Source organism: Dermochelys coriacea, chromosome 1 (genome assembly GCF_009764565.3).
Source record: "Dermochelys coriacea isolate rDerCor1 chromosome 1, rDerCor1.pri.v4, whole genome shotgun sequence".
Taxonomy (NCBI): Eukaryota; Metazoa; Chordata; order Testudines; family Dermochelyidae; genus Dermochelys; species Dermochelys coriacea.
Genome location: NC_050068.2, coordinates 276,498,746 through 276,523,079, shown reverse-complemented (window position 1 = coordinate 276,523,079; position 24,334 = coordinate 276,498,746). Strand labels below are relative to the sequence as shown.

General features: G+C 38.4%; 1 protein-coding gene across 1 annotated transcript; it reads left to right on the top strand.

The window, feature by feature from the left end:
• Positions 1-1,855: 1,855 nt before the first annotated feature.
• On the top strand, positions 1,856-23,928 carry ALX1 (ALX homeobox 1). The gene is made up of 4 exons (XM_038387143.2): positions 1,856-2,264; positions 5,334-5,638; positions 9,666-9,794; positions 23,250-23,928. The coding sequence occupies exons 1-4, from the start codon at positions 2,033-2,035 to the stop codon at positions 23,568-23,570; spliced, it is 987 nt and encodes a 328-aa protein (XP_038243071.1). The 5' UTR covers positions 1,856-2,032; the 3' UTR covers positions 23,571-23,928.
• The last annotated feature ends 406 nt before the right edge of the window (positions 23,929-24,334 follow it).

Here is a 24,334-nt window from a genome sequence, read left to right as displayed (position 1 = left end):
CGGCCTTGCCTACAATTCTGGTACCTTTCTGGTTTAAAAGCAAGCAGGGATGTTCATTTTAATGTTGGTTTGTTTGTGTTTTTTAACTTCAATCTATTTAGATGATAGAACAGCAGAGAGGAAATGCTTAAAAATGAGGGTTTCCCCCCTTTTCTTTTAACTGCCCTTCCCCACAGCAAAGTGGGGCAATAAATAATAGGACAAGAAGGGGAAAATGATTATTCGGAAGGAAGAAAATAATTCCTGCCGAATATTCAGGTCACCGAAGTAGCCTGATGTTGTTCACTTTAGGCCCTAGCTTGTCTATCTAGTTTACTACTAACAGGTCTATTAACAGCCAAATCAATCCATTCACATACCTATACTTCAACAGCTCACAAAAGCTTAATTTGTACAACAGTTTTGGAGATGAAAGAGAGTCCATGTTTTAGTTTGACTGAGCTACATTTTCAAATAGCCTTGAAAAGAAAGACGGGGAAGCTGACTAGTCCTCACCTCTGATGTTAGTAAGTTACACCTCTGGTGTGGATGCTTTTAATACTAATGTGGAAATTAGGGACTTTTTTTTTCTTGTTCTGTTTCCGCAGTTTTTTAATGATCGACTCTATAAGATGTATTAGTAGTAAATATAGCCCACATGGTGTCATGAGTTTTAAAAGGTCCGCATCGATTTTAATGGAAAATTCTGCTTAAAACTGATGATATGGCATATCAATGTGAAAAATTGAACATGATTTTGAAGACTACCCAATCTGGAGGGACAGAAGAGAACCATATCACTGAAATATTGATTTATTTGAGAGGAGGAGTGTTGCGAGGTGGGATCTAAGCTTCTCTGGTGATTAAATAATTAGATCATAAGTCGACCGAAAGAGCAGAAAAAGGCATTTTCCCGCTCTCTCGTGATTAGGGTCATTTCTAAATATTTTTGTCTTCAAAATGTAAATCTGTCTCTTTTTCTGTTCTGAATCCTCCACGTTATGCAACGGGGGGGGGGGGGGGCAATAAAGGTAAAAGCTTCACGATTTATGTGCTTTGTCTAGAGTATACCTCTTTTCTAACATAAGTGTTATTTTTTTTTCTCTCTATACTATTTTTGTTGCCGTGACTCGGCGATCAGTTCCCCAAGAAGCACTAAAGGGGTGACTAGACATTTTCAAAATGTGATTTTTCCCCCTCCCTTAAAGTCGTTAAATGTTTTAAGGTCTAGAATGCTTAAGATAAGGGAAACATTTAGTCTCTTTATACGCATACACAAAACCAGATTTCGAGTCTGCACGGTAAGTAACATCTAAGAGATGGAGGAGCTAGTTTTCTCTTGGGCTAATTTCGGATGTAAGTTTCTTTCATTCCTTCGATTCTCCCTTTCGCACAACCCAAACAAGCCCCAGGGCGTTTCGTTTTCTTACTTTGGGACCGAACTCCCCATTCATGTGAATAAGAAGCGGAAGAAACCCCGGTTGTTAATTTCACAGCTCCAGATCATATGTAGCCCTATCTCTGTGTCGTTCCAATAGATTAAATACAAGCCCGTTAGAATGGAATTTACCTCCGAAAATGTATTGCTCTAAACTTTTCGGGGAGGAGAAGAAGGAGGGAGAATTAACGCACTTTCCAGAATCCCCCGGAGAAATGTGAATCCAGCGAGGTGGGGGGAAATGTGTCTTTTCATCTGTTTGCCCCCACCCTCTAGCGCGTCTGTGTGTCTGTCCGCTTGAACGGGATCTGTCTGGCTAAAGTGGGCCTGGGTCTCCCTCCAGTGTTGGGATTAGGTCTAGAGGGATCTGGGGTGGAGTTACACTGGTCGCCTATTTTCATATTCATTAGCAATGGGAGGTTGCGCAAGGAGCCCTGCTGAGCTTCAAGATATAAGAGCAATTTCGGGTTCCCCCTTTCAGGACAAGACAAATCAAAGGCTCGGAGGCAAAGCAGCTCCCTGAGCTCCGGAGGTCTCCCTCCCTCCCCTCCCTCCCCCCCACCCCAGCTCACAGGCCAGCCTCTGTCTAGGGAAGAGGCTTCCAAGCAGCTTTAGATGATTATGGATTTTCTGAGCGAGAAGTTTGCCCTGAAGAGCCAGCCGAGTAAGAACAGTGACTTTTACATGGGAGCAGGAGGCACTTTGGAGCACGTTATGGAAACTTTGGACAATGAGTCCTTTTACAGCAAGACTTCAGCCAGCAAATGCGTGCAGGCCTTCAACCCTCTGCAAAGGGCTGAGCATCATGTGAGGCTGGAGAGGACCTCGCCCTGCCAGGACAATAATGGTGAGTCTCCCCGTAGCATTATTTAGCACTATTCTTAGCTCGCAGAGCAGGGGTGAGTCTCCCCTCACAGGTTCACTCCTTGTATCCGAGGACAATAGAGGAAGCTTTAACTGGTGCACTTTGCCACTAAAGCGCGGTGGATCCGGAGCACGTTCCGGTGGAGGGTCGGTCGCACGCTTTTAAAGTGATCTTTTAAGTAAAGATAGTCAAGAGCCCCCTTCGTTTGGCTTCAGTCTCCCTTTTCGGCAGCACATATGCGAAGCTTTCGCTTTGGGTTCTACCGCCCCATAGTTTAAATGTTTCCGGAAGACACAGCCTAAGCTCAAAACATTCAACTGTAACTAGAATCCCAATCCGAATTGCAGTAAACAGCACCGACTTTCCCCTTCCTCCCGCCCCCCCCCCCCCCCCCGTTCAGACAGTTCCCTAGAACCCCCTGACGGATTTCTAGCCAAAACCCAGTCCAACCAAACATAAAAGTTGAACATTTTTAAACAGTTCTCTTCGTTACTGGATGCAGCTAAATTTGCAGATTTTATAATAGAAACTATCTGTATGTTGATTGATATGTAATGTGTACAGTGCACACAGATTAATTCTCTTTTATATATAGTTCAAGATAGAATGTAATGATCATATATATCTGCGTGCTATATAGGCACACACTGCGTCGGTTTGTATCTTTTAGCTTAAAGCATGTTTGGTCATTCTGCCTTTTAGATTAGACTATCTAATGTACTAAAGAGACGAAATAGCTAAACTTGCAATACCATCTGGTGCAGTACCTAGAAGCATTCTTAACCTAGCAACAAATGCTCAAGTGACTCAGATCTGGCTTGCTATACAGTCTGTTAAACTGACTTTTAATATCCAAAAAAGACCCACTACAGATTTCAAGCAACTACAGGGACGTTTCTTAGTGGTACTGTCTGTAAAGTATTCAAGCTCCGAATACAAAAGCCCTGCAAAGTCAAAGTGTTATCAAAACAAACCATCTATCTTTTCTATCTTGTAACCGACCAAATACAAACCCCATCATTTCATTTCAAGACAGTTAAAGCACTTTTGCAATTCCAAGAGGATTTTTGTGTCTCCTTTGTACATAGCACATAACCTGCAAGCGCGGGTTCTTTTAAAACAACAAACCAATACATGTGAGATATTTATAACAAACCCATTTATTTTAACGAGATTTCAAATCTGCCAAACACCTTATTGCAAATGTTAAGTACCAAAATGATTAAAGTATATGTACTTTTAAAATATTTTATTCCGTCTGTGGAAATAATTATTTCACTTCCCAAAGGTTACATAAAATGTATTTGGGTTACAGTTAACTAGTATGTTCTATATAATATTTTTATTGTGAACATTTTCAATGTTTTATTTCAGACTGGTAGTTTAAAATATATACTATTTGTACTTTATTTCAAAAGCTGAAATTGAATAACATTTTTTCACATTTCTTTCAAATAATTATTTGGGCTAATACTACTTTAGGGCAACTCACTTATAATTATAATGTTTATATTGCAGATCATAAATTATAACACATTTTTGATCATTCTGACTAAATTAATAAATTAATTTCTGTAATCTAGGCAAAAGAAAACATGGTACACTTTATTTTTATTTTTCAATGAACAGTTTACAATTTTGACATTTTAATTCAATATTTTCTCTCTATGTAGTTCAGCATTTATAAAAATAATACTAAAAGAAAAAAGCTTGATCTAGTAGAAAGTTCCTAGATATGGCTACAAATCAGCTAAGTACAATACTAGGATTAATAATATATCAAGTTTGCTGTACTTCGTATAGGTATTGAAAGATTTTTGAGACAATTCTTTTTATGTGAGAAATCTTAAAGGGACCAATGGCAATCTTTTGCTCTTAAAAGTATTAAGAACAAGTGTGGCTTAGGAAAGCTACAGCATATTGATTTACTGAGTGTGATTGTTTTTAATTAGCTTGCTTAATTTATGTTTAGTGTTTTATGGCATTATTAATCTGTGTATTGGAGTCAGGTATCTAAAAAATTATGTTTGGTTAAAATCACCCTGAATGAACAGAGAAGCATCAATGGTTCTGAATGAAATTATGGAGCATGGCAGAGAACCTCAAAACAAGCTCCAAATCATATGCCTAATGCCATCCTTTATAAAGTTTTACTGCAGTAGATGTTTCAATTTTCCCTCCTGTCTGTGAGAGCAAAAAAAGGATCTTTCAACTCTCGTAACATGTTGCATGAGTTATCCATGCAATGTGACATGTTTAGCAAAAATATCAAATGTTTTTTATTTCTTATTTAGAAACTAAAGAAAATTATTTTAATTTTTATTGCTGTCATTTAGTGTTTACCTAAAGACAAATAGTTCCTGAAATACTAATACAAAATATATGAAATAATTTCTTTTAACTTATTAACATTTTGCAGAACCCCTCTATATTTTGTAATCATAACAACCTTAATTGGAAACAATTCAACTTCACAAATCCAAGAATATTTAAAAATCTGTTGGGTTTGTGCACAATGTCATATTTTAGTTTTACTCAATTTGGTGGTTCTTAATTAGTTAATTTACAAATATTTAATGTATTCTATATAATTATTTTGATTTTTTTTTCATAGAAATATGTTGGGGTTAGCTTAACTGCCATCTTAGTTTAAAATCACATTTTTCAGCAGCTTTTGTGCCATTTATATTAAATAAAAATCTAGTTCACACTAGAATTCTGTGGCTATGCAACTCTATTTTAATCAGATTTCTTATACTGCCTATTATGTATTTTATTTGCAATATATAAGAAATAGGTAATTTACTTATGCAGAATTCTTTATCTTCACACTAAAAGAGTTCAAAGAATATTTTTAGATAACATATCTTTGCGAAAATCCTATAGGTATCAATAATGGCATCACATTTGGTTTTAAAAATTACAGGATTTCTTGCCAATTGTATCACATTCCAACACATCATTGCATATAATCAACTTTCGTATGAAAGTTTTCTAAAAATCCTCAGGTCTAAAAGCCCTTTTAACTGCTTATTTCCCCCCTGTGTACAGTGAACTATGGGATTACTAAAGTAGAAGGACAGCCTCTTCACACAGAGCTGAATAGGCCCATGGACAATTGCAACAGTCTTAGGATGTCTCCAGTGAAAGGGATGCAGGAGAAGGGAGAACTGGATGAACTGGGAGATAAGTGTGACAGCAATGTCTCCAGTAGTAAGAAGAGGAGACACAGAACTACCTTTACCAGTTTACAGCTGGAGGAACTGGAGAAAGTGTTCCAGAAAACACATTATCCTGATGTATATGTAAGAGAACAACTAGCTCTGAGAACAGAGCTCACTGAGGCCAGAGTCCAGGTAGGTACCTAATTTAGACATTACATAGGATGATTTAAACATTCTGGAAACTGATCAACAGCACATTAGGGGTTGTACAAAAGTCCATAATTTTATGTATCAAACAGAATATGTTTTGTCATGTTTTTCTTTAAAGAGGAGCCAGGTCATAGGAAAAATAACTTGTTAATATTTAAGTTTCAATGTCTGGGAAACTTGCATATAGGAGGAAAAATAGAAAGAAATATGGAGTTTTGATCTCTGATAACCTTGCTTCTCTGTCAAAATTTCAGGTAGCACATGAATATGGTGTTAATATGTAAAAGTTCCCAACAGTGTAATACAAAAGGTATAATAATTTGGCGGTATCATCATACCAAATTGGACTGCAGTGGACTCTAACTCTATTATTGAACACAAATTACAGATTTAAAGTAATCAAATTCTTTATATTTTTTTTTCCAAAGAGTAAATCCCTGAAACAATATATATAGACAGTAAGGGCTTGGTCCATTAATATCACTGGGAGTTGAGGCTGCTCAATACCTTTCAGGATTGAGACCTAGTTTATTTCACTTACTGTATGATCTATTTTCAAGATTGTTTTAATTTCTTGGGCACATTTACTACTGAACAGTTAATTAGCTAGCATTATATGTATATATCTTAGTCACACACATAACTGATTTAATACATCTGTATAATACCTGTATGTGTACATGTACAATGATGAAAAAAGGTGTTAAATATGCAGAAAGGCTGACAAAACATCTGAGATCTTTTGAATTTTACTTTCAAAGGGTGGGTTTAACAGTCAAATATATACAGTGGTTGCATTTTAAAAGTTCATTCTGTTTTTAGAGATCTTACTGGTTTCATTGATATTCCCTGTTTTTTTTTTTTTTTTTTTTTAATAGTTTAGGGAATATCAGGCCTGTTGAATCTCCCAGAACAGGAGTAACTTTTTTGAGTTTAACCACTTGACGTGTTAACAACTTCACAACCTGTAATTTATAAAGAAATAAAAGCCAATTCACATGCACACAACTGAAAATTAAACAAAGATCACTTTTATAAACTATTTAAATGACTTAACTTTTATAAAATAAATGGCCTTTGCCTGTCTGTATTCAACTGAGTGGCATAAGCATTGTTGTCATCTGAAAACAGGGTCCAGATATTCCCTCCATTTGCACCCATGCAATGTCACTGAAGTGAAGAGAATTTAGCCCAGTGACTTTTAACTCTTTAATAAACACTGGAGAATCAGTCTTCTTTTTAAATTTAGAGAGCTTTTTGCATGTGACTTCTGGTCATTACTTTTTGCAAAAAATCTCTGCTTAGATTTCAAACAAACACATATATGCCATTAAGACCACTGTGGCTTTATATTATTTCAGTTACATAATTGTAGGGCCACTGAGCCTCTTCACAGAATATAAAGTTCTACTTAGTGTGAATTAGGATGGAATAATAGGGTCCAAATTGATAGTTTCAGGTTGGGAAATTGATCATATTTTTTCACAGTTACATAAGCATCTTGAATTAAAAGTAGGACAACTGAAGAATTAAAAGCACAAAGCACAGTATATCTGAATAATAGGCTTTCTGACAATATTTGTTTTCTATTTTGTTTACAAATAATTTCCCCTCACTTAGAAAATGACCAATATCTGCATTTCTGAGAAGCTAAATAAGAAAGGAATATGAAAAGAAAAGGTGATAATGTTGATCATGAGTAGCAACAGTATTCCATCATGGGATTAAGCAGTTTAAAAGGCCTTGCATCATTAGGGGCAAGCATCTGGCAATGTAAGGATAACAAGCAGCAGTTTTGCATTACTTTGTGTAGGCAAATGGTTACTTTATCTTTGCCAAGAGTCAGTTTCTAGTAAAGTGATGTAAACAGAAACATTTTGGGGGATTGTCAAAGAAAAAAAAGTGCGTTTTTTTTCCTATTTAGTTACTATAAATTCAAACAAATTGTTTTATTTACTTTAGCGGAATGATCAGCTAGATACGCTACCCACATTTCCCTTCACCGCCATTTCATCTAGATCCAGTTTAATTTGTGTCCTGCATACATGCAGAGAGAGCCAACCTGAACCTAATTTATCTAAGTTGTTCTCTTTCCTGCTGTATGTCAGTGCAGTAATTGGCACCCATTTTAAGGAGATTGTCAAGGTCTTTTTTCAATGAAAGAGCCTCATTACTAAATTCCCTTCGCATGTTCCTGGTGCCTCCTGTGGAGACAGCAGGAAAAAAAATACTATGTGTATATATATTGCTGAGCCCCAGGCATGATAGATAATACAAATTTACCAACAAGGTTCATAGAAAATATGCTCAACAGATATTCTGTGCCTTGTTTTGATTTCTGGGTACATTTCTCAAAACTGCCATATTAAATTTGCAGTATTTAGTTAGAAATTAAACTGACCGATAATATGCCCCTGCTGCTCAGACAATATCAAGGGAGTATTAGAGTCCTGGAGAACCAGGGCAAAAATCCCTAAGAGTTAAAAGCACTAAAACCAACTAGAAACTTTTTCAAGTAATTCTCATTTTGACGTTACATTTTAATGACAGATTAGTCTTTACATTATTTCCTCATTATGAGACTTTCTGCACAGCCTAAAGAGAGCTACATGCCCTATGCTAGAGTCTAATACCATATAACTTTATTTAAAATATTTAAAATAATCCAGTATAATGAATCATCCCTCAGTATATGGGCAGGTACCATCTTTTTGTTCTCTGTTTGTACAGTGCCTAGCACAATGTGGTCATTGTCTGTGACTGGGGATCCTCAATACAATGAGTAATATTAGTTTTACTAACATGGTAACTTTATTAACAAGTATCAAAATGAATTTACCCATAGTAGAACAATAAGGGCTTGACTGGGCAACACTTACTTCTGTTGATGAACACTTCCACATGAACAGTCCCTTTGATTCTGTGGGATGACTTTCATGAGCAAGTGTTCTCCATCATGAGTCTGGATTGCACAACAGAACCTTCAGTATAGTAGTTTTGGTTCAACTTGTAGCAGGCTACAAAGGAGGAATATAAATTCTTCTAGGCACTTCAAACTAAACGTCCATAATAGAGTGAAGCTTTAACTATACAACACAAGGTGGACCCTCATCTTTAGACGCCAGTAACAAGTTACAACATGGTGGACTCATATTAGTCTCTTAGACAATACTGTGCTGAGTACAATAGAAATACTCAGAGACTTAGATACATTAATGCCTTAATAACTAAGGGCCCAATCCAAGGGCCGTTTAAGTTAATCTTTCTATTGACTTCAGTGGGCATTAGATCAGACCCTAAGTGAACCTAGAAATGAAATTCCTTTCCTTCCCAGACCTCCAGTGTTCCAAACAGGACCCATCTCCCAGTACAAATAATATTTCTTTTCACTGAGCTGTTTCATGCATGCTGCCAAGACCATCCACTGGATCCTATAATAAAGAACAACCTTTGTCCCATAACTGTTTATTGTTTCCCAGCCTTAACTGGTTGTGTCCCTTCCTTCAAGAGCCTCTCCATTATACAGTAGAGCTCACAGATGCTGTTAGATAGCTACCCCACCATTTTCTTATTGCTCCAGCAAAGTTTATATACCACCTCTTAACATAAAGAGTTTAGCCAATCATAACAATCTATTGACTGCATGAAATTAATAATTAGAGAAGAGACTTTTTAGGTGTGACTTCCTGCTACCTGAGTGGGCTGCCCAAAAGAATTGGGATATAGAACATCATGTTACCTTATGTGCTGATCATTCTCTCTTTCCTTCAATCAGTACGGGAAAAATAGATTTCCTGTAAACACGCCTCAAAGAGCCAGAATTCACTTCAATAGATCTTATATTGAAAGGGTCTGGGGTACGAGGGGGCAGTGAGCTTCCTCTTTTCAATGAGAGAAGTCTCCTTTCAGAGAAACATGCCAATTTTGGAAGTTGCCTTCTGAAGTCTTTTGGTTTCAGGAAAGGCTTTTCAATAGCTTCTTGTGATTGTTATTTGCTTTCATGGTGTAGGTTTGGTTCCAAAATCGAAGAGCCAAATGGAGAAAAAGAGAACGCTATGGCCAGATTCAGCAAGCTAAAAGCCATTTTGCTGCCACCTATGATATATCTGTTCTACCACGGACTGACAGCTACCCACAGGTACAGTAAATAACATAAAACAACACCTTTGTCCCCCACTCATGCCAGTGCTTACATGTAAAGGTGCTCAAAAGATAGTACAATTGTATCATAATTAAAATACTCAATCATCATTACCCTTCACTAAGACATTCGGGACCATGTAGATTTTATTTCTGACTCTACTGATTTGATTTTCTTTTAACATTCTTCATTTTAAATATCATTTCTGTATGACTGCATATATGCAAAGACCTAGAAACAAAATAGCCAGCAAGAGCACTACATTTGCACTGTGATTCCTGCACACTTTCACTTTTCAGTTTCTTTACCTTTGTTAACTAGTCAAATAAATATAACATTGTATATAGCATAATAAGACAATATCTTTTGGGCTTTGTTTGGTGAGCCTTAACCCTTCTTGAACAAGATTGCCATGAAACTATCAGTCTCAGCCAAGGCATCTGTTTTCTTTTACTTTGTCGTCTCCCTTTCCCCCGCAACCAGTTACTGTATATTTTCATTTCCCCTGACCATACTTTTTTTTATGCTGTTTATAAATGCCAAAAAACTTTGTAACCAACAGAGCTGCCATTATGACCAACACCTCAACTGTTTATACCGAATAATTAGCTTTCACAATACATTTACAACTTTTCTTTTTTAGATGAGAAAAGGCTTTTTATAAGATGTTGCATTTCTATTATGGCTGATTTTCCGTAAGTTATGGAGGCTGATTTGTTCTTAAATGGTGGGCAATAACTTTGTGCTTCTTTCTTTTTTTTCCTGCATATATATGATATATAGGGTTTATGCATATGCACATGCACCCGTGGGTGAAATCCTAGTCACACTTAGATATCAATGGGTGTTGGGCCACTGTATTTAATAGGGCCAAGATTTCACTTCTTATATATATACACATACAAACATACAAACACCCCTACATATACTATAAACATACAAACACCCCTACACATTGTATACTATATATTCATTAAAAAAGAACACCAAACAGCATTAACAATGAAGTCAGGAAATTCAGAATTGCAGTTGTCACTCTGCTTTGTTAACAGGAGACCTTTCTTTACATGATCACTAGGCAGTTTGGCCCTGACTCTGCGACCATTTAAGCAAGTGCATTAGTGTGTACTCACATGAGCAGTCCCATTGAAGTCAGTGAGACTACTCACAAACACACAGTTTATGATTAAGTAATTTCAGGGTCAGACTGGGGGAGAAGCAGAGGAGGGGGAAAAGATGATCAAACCCTTCTCACCTGTTATAGACTCCCTCCATTTATTTCTCTTCTCTTTCCCTCTCATACTGTTCCCGTCCTCCTTGCTCTTTATCCCCTGTCCCATTCCTCTGTTTGCTCTTTGCCCCCTTTCTTTTGGACTTGGGACACCTCTATGTGTACTCACGCCTCTTCATGTCTCTCTTCTAATTTCCACTTCACAATATTTAGAGAGGAAAAAAAAAAAGCTTTTCTGGACACCCTGAGCCACACCTGTCCCCTTCCCTCAATGTCAACATGTTCTTGTGCTACCAGGACTGCTGAATCTCTGTCATCTCATCAGTTTCCACTGACTTAGCTAGACCTGCATGCATTTATGTTAGGAAATGGGACTTCCAGAGCATGAGTATTATTTCATAGTATAGTAGCACATAGAGGCCTCAACTGACATCAGGGCCCCAGTATGTGAGGCATTGTATATATACATATGAGATAGTTCTTGCCCCCTAAGAGTTTACAGTCTAAGTAGACAAGAGGCACAATGAGTGAGGAGGGGAAACTGAAGCACAGAGATGTGAAGCAATTTGCCCAAGATCACACAGGAGGTGAATGGCAAGGCTGGGATTAGCATCCATATCTTCAGAAACTCAGTCCTGTGCCCTATCCTCTATACCAGGTCAGCTCCTAAAGCACAGTTTCTTTCAGCACAATCTCATTTGCAATCTTTCCTGACCAGCAGAATTCCATTAATACCAGACCCCAGAACTATGCATACACTTCTCTGGGATGCTCAGTAAGCATCTTAAAATGTGCGTGCAAAACGTGTATATTTTAAAAATAACCATAGTTTGGTTATTTAAAATAAAATATTGTTAAATATAGATAATGTTATTCCACATTATGTGATAATTGTTTGGCAGTTATTGCTAGTATTTAAGTGAAGTCCTTTTGAGTTGTAGGAGAATGCCAAAAGAAAAATCCGAAGCCAGTGAAAATGTCTGTTATATACTTTCTTACTGGTCCAAAATGACTGACCTGATTATTGTTTTTTTCATGACTCTTGTGAAAAATTCTTTCCCAGGCTTACGTCATGTCTGCCAAGTTTCAGCCTGGAGGAAATTTTTCTCACTGGGTTGAGTTATAAACTCCTAAAAATAGAGGTTTATATTAGAAATCCTGATAGCAGAACATTAAGTAAGTATTGCTACCTTACTGCTATATGTATTCTTTGCATACATACATATACACATGCACTCATAAGCACACCCACATATATATGTATATGGAATAAGGCCTGCCTACAAGAGAAAGCTGTACAGGTCTGATTTTAAACTGATTTTTAAACTCAGGTGGGCTCTCTTGTTTAGGTTTAAAAGTGGTATTTTTCAGTTTATCTTTAACAGTCTCCTAATCAACTTAAACTGACTAGAATAATACTGGTTTAAACTGAAATATGAGAGTCTCCACAGTTTCTGCACTGGTTTAACTGGTCTACCCTACAGCCTATGTTGGCAAACTGATATCACTTGGGGGTGTGAATACGCCAATCCCCTAACTGGCATAAATTATACCAGCATAAGTGTTTGTGTGCACAGCGCTATGTCGGTGGGAGAGCTTGTCCTGTCGACGTAGCTTATGCTGCTTGTGGTTTTTTATGCTGACAAGAGAGTTCTCTTCTGTGTCCTGTTGGCATAGAGAGTCTGCACCAGATGAGCTACAGCAGCACAGCTGTACTGGTACAGCTGTGCCTCTGTGGCGCTGCAATGCTGTGTGAATAGACATGACCTAAGTCAATTTAAAATTGCTCCTTTAGTTAAACTGGTGCAATGGACTCATGTAGACAAGGCCTGAGGCTATGGCCTGGTCTACACCTAAAACTTAGGTTGATTTAACTACATTGCTCAGGGCTGTGAAAAATTTTGCGTCTTGAGTGTTGTAGTTAGGTTGATGTAATCCCTCATGTAGATGTGGCTAGGTTGCCAGAAGACTCCTTCTGTTGAACTAGCTACTGCCTCTCAAAGAGGAGGATTACCTACAGCAATGGAAAAAATCCTTCCATTGATGGAGGAAGCATCCATACTATAGGCTATGGAAGCATAAGTGTGCTACTGTGGGGGCTGTAGTGTAGACTTGGCCTATGAAACCTTTCTACCAGAAGACATAATAGCCGCTGGAATCATTACATTCAAACCTTTTCATTTGGCTTCTTTCCCTTCGTAAGTGCTTCAATCATTGCATTCAAACCTTTTCATTTGGCTTCTTTCCCTTCATAAGTGCTTCACACACACACAACACATACAACATTCTGTATAAACTACTCAAGCTATTTCTTCCACAGATAAGGAGGAAAGAGAGAAATTACTATTGTTATTTCTATTTTTAAATGGCTGGGAGACATTCCGGCACTATGGTGACGGAGTTATATTAGTGGCTAGACAGACATAATATGCAAGAGAGATATACGCTGCTGTTATATTAGAGATTGATCAGGATTTAAATTTGTGATCTGCTTGCCTGTCCTTGATACTGTTAATAAGGCCTGGTCTACACTAGAAAATTAAGTTGGCATAACTACTACATCCCTGATTGGCGTAGCTAAGTTAACCTAAGTTCCCCTAAGTGTAAACTGCACTAGGTTGACAGAAAAATTCTTCTGTTAACCTAACTAATGCCTCTCAGGGAGATGGATGACCTACGCCAATGGGAAAACCCCTCCCATCGGCGTAGGTAGTGTCTACACTGAAGCGCTACAGTGGCGCAGCTGGAGCAATACAGCTGTGCCACTGTAGCATTAAGTGTAGACAAAATTTAGTAGAGGCTGCAATCACAGTGCCATTTAGTAGAGTGAGTGCCATTATTACAGCAATCCTAGTGGTACCACAACTAGAACAATAAATAATGATACAAAGTAAACCGACCAACCATTTCATTTTCCCTAAATGAACCCTCTCAAGCACTGTTATTCTGACACTGACATCTCTAAAGATCAAGGCATGCTCTGCCATGCATGCAGATAAGCCGGTTGTCTTGGGAGTGGGGGAATACAGATAATTAGATTGGGTGATAAAGTTGTGAAATCCTTACTTACATTGATGGCCATTTACCAACCTTTGATTTTGCCTGTGAAAAGTACATGGGGACTGGGGAGGAAGGAATATAGGGACACTGGGGTAGTTTGTTGCACTGATTGCTGTGTGGCATGAGGATCAGCAGGTGATGTGGTTCTTTGCTCTGCATTATATGATTTGCAGCCTGCATATCTCTCATCTGAACTCATCTATGGGTTCTATTCCAAACGTGCACATCCCACCTGAATTCCAGCAAAGAAAGATACTTAATAGCATCCTGCTGGAGCAAAACAGAGGGTGTGGAGACCCCCTGATTTGCTTTTCAACTGCCTACCTTACCCCAACCTCACAGTAACAATATGATGTTTTTGATGCATTCGGAGCCTTGTGTGAACTATATAAAGGATTTCTTCCTAAGTGAATAAAGAATCTTTTCAGCCCAACCATGCTAGTAAGTTATTCTTCTTAATCTTTAACATAGTAATAGACAATGTACTTTTGATATTTTTATAAACCATAATTATTTGTTCTGTCTAATTCAATCTAATATATTTTGCAGTATGTTGACTGTTGACACAAGTTTTGGTGCAAAACGATTGCTCTGCAGGTTGAAAAAATATCAAGATGCCCCAATGTCATTCAAATTCTCCTCTTGTGTCTGCACACACAGATCTCCCATTGACTATAAACTACTCAAGCTATTTCTTCCACAGATAAGGAGGAAAGAGAGAAATTCAGCATACAGGTGTGGGCACTTAAAGTAGCATTTGGGACACAACTACTTGCAGTTCAGCTGTTTTTCAGACTTGTTGTCAGGCATGTTGTATGACAAAATAGTCATGGAAAAATTAAGGTAAAATAGTAAAAAATAGAGTTTGTTGAATTTTTCCAAAAAGTAGATGTTATAATTACCTTCCCCAATACCCTGCAAATCATCAGGTTTTTTAAAGACAGCTGTAGGACGAGTTGAAATTTTCCAGATTTTGAATTTTTGAAAATTTTGTTTTTGTGTTGAAAATATGATTTTTGATGGAAAAACCAATGCATATGTTGTTTTATGATCTGTTCTAGTTGCAGCTTTTGGCCTCATTAGCGGATTAATTTATGCAGCACATTAGGGTTCAGATCATTTGTAAAGAGTGTAATAAAAATATACCAGAGGCTAGAGTCTGAGAGGCTAAAAGTGCTGTCCCTTGTGTTGAAAAAGTGACCTCCGTAATAGTCTGACGCTGGAAATGATGGTACAGATTGTGCCTTTAAGGCACAGCTCTGTGATAGGGAGAAGAGGATGGAGTCAGTCCTTGGAAGCATTGGGCTAGAGGCAGGAAGAATAACATCAGGGCTCTGAGGGTGCATAGCCCTGCTACCCCATGTCCAGAATACAGCATGTGTTTTCCACCCCACTACATTGAGCCAGTTTTGGAGAGTAGTGTGAAGGGGGAGACATTGCTCCATGTCCTTTGGGGAGGCTAGTGCCACTCTCTGTGCTAAACTTCAATGGTCTTTGTGGTCAGGTACTAGGTTGTAAATGGACCAAGTCTGGGCCAAGGTTGCATCTTCTTATTCCCCATGAAGGGATACAGTCTGACTCTCGATCCCACATTATTCATGTTCAGTACTTAGACTAGTAGTTTTACACTGTATACCTTAAATATAATCCATATGTATTATCTCTATAAACACAAGAAGGCCAATAAATAAATAATTGTATTCAATCACATCCTTTAAAAATACAGAGAGTGTAAGAGAGGGATATCTTCTTCCCAACCAATCTCTCTCACTACCACACTCCTACTTCCTTATTTGTTTGTTCTTTGTGGTTGCTGCATTGTTACCTCTGCTGGATTCTTGTTGCTTTTTCTAAGCTGACTTCCCTTTTGTCACAGAGACTCTGGGATTCCTTTTCTCCGGTGCCACAGAATCTCCTTTGAAATGCAGCTGGAGTTGGAAATGGAGGCATGTCTGAGGCACTGGCTGCACTTGATTTTCAGGGACATTCCAACCCATTGCAAGTGGGAATCCCAAAAGAAGAGCTGGGGCTTCAAAGAAATAAGAAGCTCTGGGGGTGCAAAAGAGAGAACGTGGGGAGAGTAGATGGCAACCTCTTAAAAACAGAGAGGGGAAGAAATACAAGGGCTCATCCCCTACGTTGGGCTGGCAAACACACTCAGACAGACTAAGCAAGGTGATGTGTACTTATTTATCCTATGACGACCTAGTAAGCAATGGAAAACCTTAAGGTCACATATTCTATTTAGCAACTCAAGGGTGTAAGAAATTATATAAATATGCACATGCTGTTTATTAAGCCTGTGAATCATAATTCCAATTCCATTCTAATGGATAACTCCCATTAACAATAATCAGAGTTATTGGCTCAAATTAAATCCCTCATGTGGTCTATATTATACACCACATTATATGACTTTAACTATAGGCTAAATATAACTGGCAGATAACCACATTAGCTGACTAACAGTGACTCATTTAGTGCTAATTCTGTTGACCACTACCAATTAGAATCACAGAATATTAGGGTTGGAAGAGACCTCAGGAGGTCATCTAGTCCAATCCCCTGCTCAAAGCAGGGCCAACCCTAACTAAAGCATCTCAGCCAAGGCTTTGTCAAGCCGGGCCTTAAAAACCTCTAAGGATGGAGATTCCACAACCTCCTTAGGTAACCCATTCCAGTGCTGTTCTAGACAGGGTCATACAACATACAACAATTTTCTTTTCAAGCTCATAAAAGCACCATACTCACTTACCCAATTAGTACTTCAAAATATTTGGTCCTTGGTGTCTCAAGATTTCCTCTTTCATTATTTGCTGACTCCTTAGTCCCTTAAACTTTTTGGGTGAAAAAGATTACTCAATGGTGTGAGGTGGGATTTTCTCCTTTAATAGTGCTCTCCAAGAGTATGAAATATGGACTTTGACCATATCATAGCAGTGAATCATGCCTTTCTTTTCACTCTTTGGCTCAGAGAGTTATGTGGGTTACAGTACATATGAGATGTACACTATACAAGAAATAAAGCATGATGATCTTTTGAACACTGGGCCAATTTAGTCTGGCCAAGCTGTGCTAGACACAGGACCAAGGGGTGGGAAGTTGCCTTTCTGCTCCCTTGATCCTGGGTCTAAGCAGGGACTGAACTGACCTGTGGTGTAGTTTAGAGCAGCAAGAGCTGTTGTAAATTAACCTGGCTAAACCAGTTCAATAGGAACTTTTTGCCAGCCTGGGATTGCCAAGGTGCAGTGGCAGTCCAGGAATATCATCTCTACGGGGGAGAAGGACAGGGAGAGTAGGTGGTATAGAGCTAACAACCCTGACTTTTTGCCAAATGGGCATTCCCTGTACATCGGGGGAATCCGCCACTATCCTGCATCATTCAGCAGCACAAAAGGAACAGACCCAGTGGCTAGGATCTGGCTCATTACTGTATTATTATTATTATTATTTTATTATTATTATTGTTTATTAATTAGCATCTCAGTGATCCATTGTGCTAGGCACTGAAAAAAAACACTTTAGTAAAAGACAAAGACCTTCTTCCCCATAGACCTTATAATCTGAATAGACCAGACAGAGAAAGTATGGTAGATTTTAAAGATGAGCGTTTCAGCTACAAGGTGTTGATTTATCCAAGGTTTACACAACAAGATCTGTGACTTGAACCCAAAGAAGTATGGAATTTTTACATGGAAAGACAATCAGAATACCGATTACTTTAGTTAACTTCATACTTCAGTTCTGTCAGGCAGAAGGTCTGTTCTAAGGAAGTGACATCATAACCACGATGACAGCTCGACTTTCCTAGTGATGTTGATGTCACAGCCATGAAATCTGACTCTTTTTTTCTAGCTGACAGTGTATAAATATATATAAAACATGGTAGGTAAATATGTTCAAGAGTTCTGGTGATTTTATGGTAACCACAAGAGCAAATCTGAAGCTGTCTGTGATGTTAACAGAAACCAGAGATGTACAGTATGTATAGCCTTATTCACAGCCTCCCTGAATTGCCTTTTATACAGTACACAGATCACACAAGATTTTAAGAGGAAAAATATTTTCTTTAAATTCATGTGCACAATGTCTCCTTTCCCTTCTGTCTACATCTGCTATGTACATTATAGAAAAAGCACTGATCATTTCTGTTTATTGTAAAGTATTGCTCTGTTTATATTTAATTCTGGGATATATTTTGCACTTAGAATTTCACTTTGAGACAGTTATGGAATAACTTTTTGCTAAATAGTGGAGCTCTGATATCAAAAATGATTCACACACTTAAAATGAACGCAGAATAATTTTCACGTCCAATAATAAAGGAACAGAAAAATGACCTGGGGAATTAGGATGATAAAGCAAACATGATACATACACTTGAAATGTGTAGTTGCCTCATGAGACAATCTGTAAGCATCTTCCAGGATCTTGTTAGGCTTTTCAAATTCAGGCTACTAGTTAAGATTCCTTCCTCCAATGAAGGAATCTGTGGGACCACTTTGTAATCTTTAAGAATCAATTGTTTGTTCATTTTTTTGACATGGCATAGATCTATTTGAGCATTATGGACTGATTTTTTCCCTCACTTACACCTGTACAACCTCAAATTGAAAGGGGTGTGTTTAAGAGAAAAATATCATGAAAACTTGTGGTACTATATTTGAATGACAAACAAAGAGGTAGCAGAAATCTCACAAGTACTGATCTTGTGATACATCCAGACCACACAGGTTTATAGGAACATCTAAACTTAACCTTTGAAGCTTCTGAAGTCCACCCATCATCACAGTAGTAGACATACCATTGGACAAAGTCCCACTTGTCTGTTTTACCCATTTAAAGCAGTTTTCAGGCAAAATTATTACAACAATCATACCTCGGCAGCCCATGGAATTGCAGAATTTGCCTTGATTTTTGTTAAAGAACATTGGGCAAGACAGATAAAATGGGATTTTGTCTAATGTATGTCAACTATCGGAGTAATGGGGAAATTTCAAAAGGTTCCAAGATTCAGATTGGATACTTATGGGCTGGAAATATCTCAAAATCATCTTTCTTGTGAAATCCTTTACATTTGAATATCATTCAAACTGTAAATACAGTACTGCAAGAATAGCTTCATAAGACTATATTTTGGGGATCATGCACTATTTCTAAGAGCTTTCAGAAGTATAATGGCTTATGTTTGGAACAGCCACCATACTTGTTCTGCTTACAGGTAGACTATAAAATTCCAGATAGAGCATTAGTATATAATTCGTTTTCTGTCTCCATTGTAGGCACAGTGGGACAGATCCTCAGCTAGCATAAACTGGCAAAGCTTTGAATGGAGCTATGCTAATTTACACTAGCAGAGGATCTGGCCCATGAGTGTTGTGTCTAATGACACTTAGGTCATTGGTTGTTATAGAGCCTGAGCATATGAGAAGCTGAATATTCTGAGCACCTTGGACGATTGGGCCCCCAAAAGGAATGGGGAATGATTAATTACTGAAAGTAAGTTATTGTCTAACCAGGAGTTTGTAAGGCAGATTTGTTTCTGTGGAATGTGAATGATCATAAAGAAGGCCAGAGTTAGCACAAGTTCTAGAAAGACAAAACTGTTTGTAATGGATGGATAACATAGGCTTGAAAGGGAGGCTGTGGAATCCCTGTTACTGAAGGTTTTTAAGAACAGGTTGGACAAACACCTGTCAGGAATGGCTAAGGTTTAAATGGTCCTAATGACTCAGTGCAGGTCTAGATTACCTCTTGAGGTGCCTTCCATTTATATAAAGATAATCTGGGAAGCTCAAATCCCCTGAGACTCCTTGGCGGTTATTAGGCATCCAAATCTGTAAAAGCCTTAGCAGGTTTGTTGGTACCTCCAGTCTCTACGAGTTTTAAAAGGCTTTAAGGGACTTCACAAATCCTGTAAACCTTAAGGCTCATTGGGGCCCTTTCCAACCTTCACCCTCCTCTAGAGTTATTGGAGGCAGTATTCTACCCTCCATCCCTACAGGTGTCATGAGGCTTGTTGATGGTCTCTTCCTCCTCAACCCACTCCCTGCAAGACTTTGTATCCACATCAGGGCCTGCATTTTGCAGGCCTTGGGATCCTCAGGGACCCCTATCTCTTGAGCCTTAAGATAGATACTCATGACCCTCTCTATGAACCTTAGGAATAGCTAGTGGGCAGCCTCCTCCTATAAGCCTTAGTAGCCTTGGCACTGACCTACACATGACATAGCAGGTTCCTTAGCCCCTGGGTAGCTGAAATTGGCTTCCCTGATCTCTGAGGAGCAAAATTAGGCTTGTCAGCCTATGACAAGTTAAAACAGGCTCATACTGGTCCTTTGGGGAATCAGAAGCCCCATGTAGGGATTGGGTGGGACTCCTATGGGCCTGATGTTTCTGTGAGGTCGGGATCCTCCAAAAGCAGGAAGTGGATGGGGACTGACAAGCATTCTAAGGGTCACAGGGTCTCTTTCCTCCTGTCTTTCCTCAGGAGACCCACAGGAAGGAGGAATTATCCCTGCTATCACCCCACCCCCCCAGCACTTTGCTCTCTCCATCCCTTGTCCTCCTTCCACCTCTCCCAGCAGACCACCTGAGATATGTAGGAGCAGATCTTTAGGAGGGCTGTTTGTGTGTGTGTGTGAGAGAGTGTGTGTGTGTGAGAGAGAGCGAGAGGGCAGGAGCCGTGGGATGTGTGTGTGATTTATTTTCCCCCTGTTTGCCAAGTGTTTTGCAAGACACCCAGGAAGAAACATTTCCCCATGGCTGCCTCTTTCTACTCCTAGCACTGTCTCTGGAGCTGCCAAGGATCCAAAATGAGTTTGTCAGCTCCCGAAGACCCATGCTAACAATATTGTTTAAAATATGAGTTTAATTACCTCATCTTTATATCTGCACATTAGATCTCAACTAGATGAGTTTAGTAAACCATAATTTATCTGTGTCCTTCTGGTTGGTGGTTTGTGTGTGTGTGATTGCTATGAAGGAGTAGAGAAAAAAAGCATCAGAAACATTTTTTAATTTGGGAGTGCAACTTTTTTTGTGTGTGGGGTGTCATAATTCATTAGCCCCTTTTACAACTGATGGCAAATTTGATAGGAAAAAATGGGGGCAAAGTTGGATTTATAATGGGAACTCACTTTGTGACCTATGGAGCAATTTGTGACACTCCAAAATAGCACCATAAGTGTGTATAGCACTTAAAAAGCACATAAAAAGATACAGACCCTATCCCAATTTGTTTGCAATCTAAAGTCAGCATGAAAATGTAACAAACACATTTTTTAAGGTGTGGGGAAAACCACAGAAAATGAAAAAAGCATGATATAGTTCTTGGCAGAGCAGTTTCCCCATAGTGAATGAGAGGGGAAAGTTGTCTTTATCATGGATTTATTGTTTTTTCAGTAAAGTTTGAAACAGGACTACATTAACACTCACAAGGGAACTTTTAGTGTGTACCAGCAGGGTCCACATTGAGCCTGTTAGTGCGTGGCATGCTAGCACTGACTAAAATGTACACCCCTCTGCTGTGGACTAAAGCTTTGTGTAGACAAGCTCTAACTGTATGAGGAGACACTTGTATGAAGAAAGGGAGATTGTAAGATCAAGTCGGTCATTCATGCATAAGTTGGGCCGCATGATGGGAGGTGCCAAGTAGAGAATGGGAGAAGACAAAGAAGGACAATTGGATGTGAGTCTTGGTTGGAGCAAAGTGCACAGATAGGGGAGTAAAAATATACACAGTCTGAGATGGAGGCAGAAGTTGTGCTGAGCCTTGAAAATCCTTGTAAACCACCATCTAACAAATAACAAATATATGAAAAATATAGATTCATAAATTATATAAATATATACACCAAAGACAGAAGAAACCAGTGGTACTTTATGTTTAAAAAGTTAGGCTTTAGGTGACTGCCAAGCACAAAAGACATAATACAGCAAACCCTACGCACGCGGTTACTCCAGATCCGTAGCAGACATTGCCGGTAACCACAAAGTTTGTCTCCTGGTCTGTCATGCAAGGTTTTCCAACAAAAATGCCACGCTGTATAGCCAGTTAAGGCAGAGAACTGGAAAAAAGGTTCATGGGTGTAATTTTGTTTTAAAAAATCATGAAAAAGGTGGTTTTAACTAAAAACCATCTTTGAAACCACTTTAGAAAGGAGCAATGAATGTGTTATGACTCATGCCTGTATCTTCTGGATTAATTTGTTTTAAAGTAACTGACTATACAAAGCTATCCAAGATGCTGAAATTTCATATTTTATAGTCAAGCATTAGTAGTTTGAGAAAATTATCCGTTCAGTTCAAAGTTTGGTATTTTTATCTTCAAATACTTACTTAAAAACTCTTCTTTGCCATGATGCATATGCAAAACATTGCAACATTAGGTGACTGGTGTGCTGAGACCACTACGTACCATGATGATCAATATTGCCTCATTGTTTCCTTGTACTCCCCCATCTGTCTGTATCCATCTGTTGTTACTTCTCTTATACTTAAATTGTAAAAAGAAAAGGAGTACTTGTGGCACCTTAGAGACTAACAAATTTATTAATTTATTAATTTAGTTAATTTATTAACTAATAAATTTGTTAGTCTCTAAGGTGCCACAAGTACTCCTTTTCTTTTTGCGAATACAGACTAACACGGCTGCTACTCTGAAACCTGTCATTACTTAAATTGTAAGCTCTTTGAGCTTTGTGCTCTGTGACTAGCATCATGGGGTCTCGTCTACAGTAATACAAATAAGTAATAATAATAAAACAAAGTGCAAATTTTCAACTATCAAAGCTTTTTATAATGACAATGATATTTTCACTTCTACAGCCCCTTTCTTCTGAAATCATTTGGAGGCTTCCACTGACTATAATGGCCATTAGATTGGGTTCTTTATCTCCAGGGGAAGATGGCTATATTTAAGTTCAGTATGCCAAGTGAATAAGTGGCAGAGCAGAGAAAGGGTTCAGCAGTCCTAGTTCCCTGGCATCTGATCTAATACATTGCCCATGGTGTATCTTCACTGTATTGTTCACTGAAATTGTATAGAACTAGCAGGATAGTTGCTAATATTATACAGCAGAATTAGTGAGGGAAACCAAAGAAAGAAGAAAAAAAACACAGAAAAAAATCTAAATATAATCTTATTTTATATGTTCCAGATTCAGAACAATCTGTGGGCAGGAAATGCAGCTAGCAGCTCAATGGTCACTTCCTGCATGCTACCGCGTGACACTTCCTCCTGTATGACACCTTATTCCCACTCACCCCGGACAGATTCTGGCTACACGGGCTTTTCAAACCACCAGAACCAATTCAGCCATGTACCCCTCAACAACTTTTTCACTGACTCTTTACTTTCTGGGGCTACCAATGGACACGCATTTGAAACCAAGCCAGAATTTGAAAGGAGGTCCTCCAGTATTGCAGTTCTACGAATGAAAGCCAAGGAGCACGCTGCGAACATTTCCTGGGCCATGTAATATCATAGTACACTTTCTTTTTTTTTTAAAATAGCAAACTAAAAACATTCTTATTTCCCATATTTAAAGGACACAACAATAAGCTGCTGTGTTTGGAAATGCTAGAGGTCAGGATATACATTGAAGCCTGCTTAAACAAATACTCTATATTATTTAACCATAAAACTTAAGGATAAACCTGATAGATTTACCAATCTCAACCATCCTTGTTTTTCGTTTTTTATGTTTTATTGTACCAGTTGATGAAATATGATTATAAAACCTGCAAAAAGAATAAACCTATTAAACAAATACATTGGCTATATTTTGGTATATGTCAGTGCTACGTACAAAAGGAATTCCTTATTAATGAACACTTGACAAAGGAGAAAGTCTGGTGAGGAAAACACATTTGTCATATCAAGGCTGTGAGGTAAATCTTTAAGCATATTGTGTGGGGTGTTAAGCGTATGATTCTTCTTATTGTACATAAATGTTGTAGGTCTAACTCTGTGAGCACTGTACTGCTGCTTTGGGCCTGATCCATTATTGTGCTACACCCATTGTATTGAGTTCAGTGTAGTTATACCATTGTAAAACTGGTGAGTCTCCTTTACTCATAGAGACCCGAGTGTGCTCTCACTGAGTTTAATGAGAAATTTGCTGTGGGTTTCACTGGGAGCAGAAGTCAATGGCAAAACTCTCACTGAGTTCAGTGGCAGCAGGATTGGGCTCTATATGCTCACTGCGTATTATAAAGGAATTAAAATGTCAGCAGACTTTGA

Bases quoted from the DNA above. Each gene is read 5' to 3' on its own strand.
- ALX1 (XM_038387143.2), top strand. From the start codon at position 2,033: ATGATTATGGATTTTCTGAGCGAGAAGTTTGCCCTGAAGAGCCAGCCG. The intron at 2,265-5,333 runs GTGAGTCTCCCC...CCCTGTGTACAG, and splicing joins GCCCTGCCAGGACAATAATG to TGAACTATGGGATTACTAAA. The intron at 9,795-23,249 runs GTACAGTAAATA...TATATGTTCCAG, and splicing joins GGACTGACAGCTACCCACAG to ATTCAGAACAATCTGTGGGC.